Below are 3,205 nucleotides of genomic sequence, written 5' to 3' on the forward strand. Positions count from 1 at the left end.
GGAGCCTCCACAGGGCCAGCTCTTCCGCATCTTGCTGCCCATTGGGTGTTGCGCATGCGCCTGGCAGCCGCTCCAATGGACCCGCGGGTAAGGTGCATGCGTAGGAGCTTCTCCCAGCGATCCGCCTTCAAAGGGGAGGGGCGTTTCCAGGAGGGCCCGAAATCTTCCTGCGTGGCATTGGTCCGGGAACGCTGGCGCCGCATTTCGAAAAGAGCCAATCGTTTGCAGACTGAAGTATCAGTTTTTAGACTAATAGTCAAGAGAAAGGGATTTTCACATTATTTCACTCCAAATTTGTACTCTGACCTCTATGATCCTCAGGCATTTCTCTAACATGCTTGTACATGCCTTGCGGTGCACTCCCGAGGAGGCCAGAGAGGTCGCTGGATCCCCTACTGGAGGTGGTTTTGAGCTGCTGCTCAACGCCAGTGCAAGAATTGTACTCTGTAACAGCAACAATCACCCTTAACTTCTGAGCCATCTCTTAGGCCTCCCTTATTCATTTATTAAATTCCTTCAGTATTTTTTTTTTATTTTTATTTTTTGCCTACCAAGGTCGGCTTTGTTTTTCAGCTCATTTGTTTTAACTGCACTAGGCAAGAATAAAAGATTCGTTTTCTTCCCAAGGCTTAAGGAGATTCTAACAATCATAATACGATGCATTGAGAGCTGGTATTGTTTTAAAAACACCTACATGGCACTAACTACATGCTAGGCAGCATTATACCAACTGCAACAATAGCAAACCGTCTCACTTGCCATCACTGAATATCCCTTCAAAGATACAGCATCCTTTCAATCATCCAAAGCTAAAAAGTATGGGAAACATAATAATTATGCAATTAGTTTGAAAATATAGCAAAATAGAGCTAGAGAGTTGGCTGAATGGTTGGAAGCACTTGCTGCTCTTCCAGGAGCCCCCAGTTGACTTCTCAGCAGGCTTCACAACCTCCTGTAACTCCAGCTCCAGAGAACTCCAAGCGCTCACATTGGCAGGGATGTGGCATACACACACACACACACACACTTAAAAATAAGTATTTTTGTTTTAGGAAAAATAGAAATGGAAGAAATGACTTAGTGATTAAGAACATTCGCTGTTATTACAAAGAACAGTTCAGTTTCCACCAACCAAGTCTGGCAGTTCATTTACCTGTAACTTCAGCTCCAAGGGGTCCAATGTCCTCTTCTGGCTCTCTCTCTCTCTCTCTCTCTCTCTCTCTCTCTCTCTCTCTCTCTCACACACACACACACACACACACACACAGAAATAAAACAAACAAATCTTTTTTATTTAGCACTCGGGAGGCAGAGGCAGGCGGATCTCTGTGAGTTCGAGGCCAGCTTGGTCTAGAGAACTAGTTCCAGGACAGGTTTCAAAGCTATAGAGAAACTCTGTCTCGAAAAACAAAAACAAACAACCAAAAAAGATATAGCCATGAGCCTACAGTGGCCAGGGAGTTGAATGTAGTGGTTTCAATGAGAATGAGTTTTCAAAATACTGTAGCCATTCCCAATGTGCTCCCTGTCTCCTTCTTTCAGACCAAGATATGAACGCTCGGCTGCTCCTGATGTCATGTCTTTGTTCTATCATGGACTCTAACTTTCTGAAAGTGTAACCAATTCCTTTCAGATCAAGATATGAACTCTCAGCTGCTCCTGATGTCATGTCTTTGTTCTACTATCATGGACTCTTAACTTTCTGAAAGGGTAAGCCCAATTATATGCTTTCTTTTATAAGTTGCCTTGATCACAGTGTTTCATCCCAACAATAGTAAAGTAATTTAGACAGTGCAAGTCTTTTGAAACCTCAAAGCTTTCCCTCAGTGACACAGATCTAACAAGGCCACACCTTCTAGTCCTTCCCAAATGCTCCCACCAACTGGAGACGGATGACATATGACATACGAGACAGATGAACCTATGGGTACCATTCCCATTCAAACCAGCGCAGTTACTCCTGCAACATTTTTGTTTCTATTGTACCAATGGGCATATCTTGCCAGGCTGGTCACTACTATAGCTTACAGGCTTCACTGCTGGTTAGGAGGGATGATTCCGTTTCTCCCCTGGTAATATACATAGTACCTTCTAGCACTATGAATGATAGCCAATAGTCAATACAGCTTGATTGCCCCATGTTTTGTGATACCAGTATATGCTGTTTTCAGTAATAGGGTCTTAGCATCAAATTCTGAAGGGTGACCAGGAGCAATGGCAAGAGCTTGTAATATTTGAGATTTATTTACATATTTATTGTGTGTGTGTGTGTGTGTGTGTGTGTGTGTGTGTTCATATATCTAAGCAGGCCAGAGATATCTGTTCCCTCAGGTCTGGATAGTTGTGAGCTGAGTGTCAGGAGCTGAACTTGGGAGCAGTACAGACTTTTAACTACTAAGCCTTCTCTATAGCCCCCATCTCCAGTTTCCTTCACATCATTGTTGTCAACCTAGATTTTGGTGCCTTCCATGTGACTCTTTTAAGATGTTTGGGTTATTTGTGGTTTATGGCCAGGGATTTAACTTCCCTTTGACTTGCTCTTGTGGGAACTAAAGGTTCAACTGTAACTTTAAGGTTGCTGTGGCTACCTACCAAATAAGGTTATGATTATGGCATGTCTGATTATGACATGCCTGTGGGACACCTTTTTCAGATGAGGCCACTGGCAGGTAGGCAGCAGACTGGGACAAAGCAGAAGATAGTATAAGTTTTAAGCTAAAGGTCCAAGAAAACCATTGATCTGAGAGCATGGCCTGTGGTGGAAGAGAAGACACTGACGGTGAGTGTATTAATGTAAAGCTATAAAGAAGTAAGAAACTCTCTTTAGATGCCATGTTTGCCATTATAGTATATAGAATTCCTCTGGCTTTGTAGTATTGTGTCATGAATAATAAAACCCAAAGACAGATATTGGGGTTCAAGCTGAAGATGAAAAAAGCAGAGCAGCCAAGCCACTGGAGAGCTCTTACCTCTTTGAAGTCTTCAGTCTGAGAGTGATTTCCCTTCTCACCCCACTTTATATTCCGCTCTAGTGCTGGGCTTAAAGGAGTGCACCACCACTGCCTGGCCTCTACAGCTAACTCATGTGGGTGCTGGGATTAAAGGTGCGTGCCACCAACGCCTGGCCTCTACGGCTAACTGATGTAGCTGCTGGGATTAAAGGTGTGTGCTACCACAGCCTGGCCTCTATGGCTAACTGATGTAG

General features: G+C 43.7%; 1 protein-coding gene across 1 annotated transcript in view; it reads left to right on the forward strand.

The window, feature by feature from the left end:
• Positions 1-2,635: 2,635 nt before the first annotated feature.
• Positions 2,636-3,205, forward strand: part of LOC101997954 (protein FAM122A) — a 37,194-nt gene continuing 36,624 nt past the window's right edge. Inside the window, exon 1 of the mRNA XM_013350497.1 lies at positions 2,636-2,779. Within this exon, the coding sequence (XP_013205951.1) occupies positions 2,749-2,779 (31 nt within the window). The 5' untranslated portion in view covers positions 2,636-2,748. The remainder of the gene's footprint in view (positions 2,780-3,205) is intronic.

This window comes from Microtus ochrogaster, chromosome X (genome assembly GCF_000317375.1).
Source record: "Microtus ochrogaster isolate Prairie Vole_2 chromosome X, MicOch1.0, whole genome shotgun sequence".
NCBI lineage: Eukaryota > Metazoa > Chordata > Mammalia > Rodentia > Cricetidae > Microtus > Microtus ochrogaster.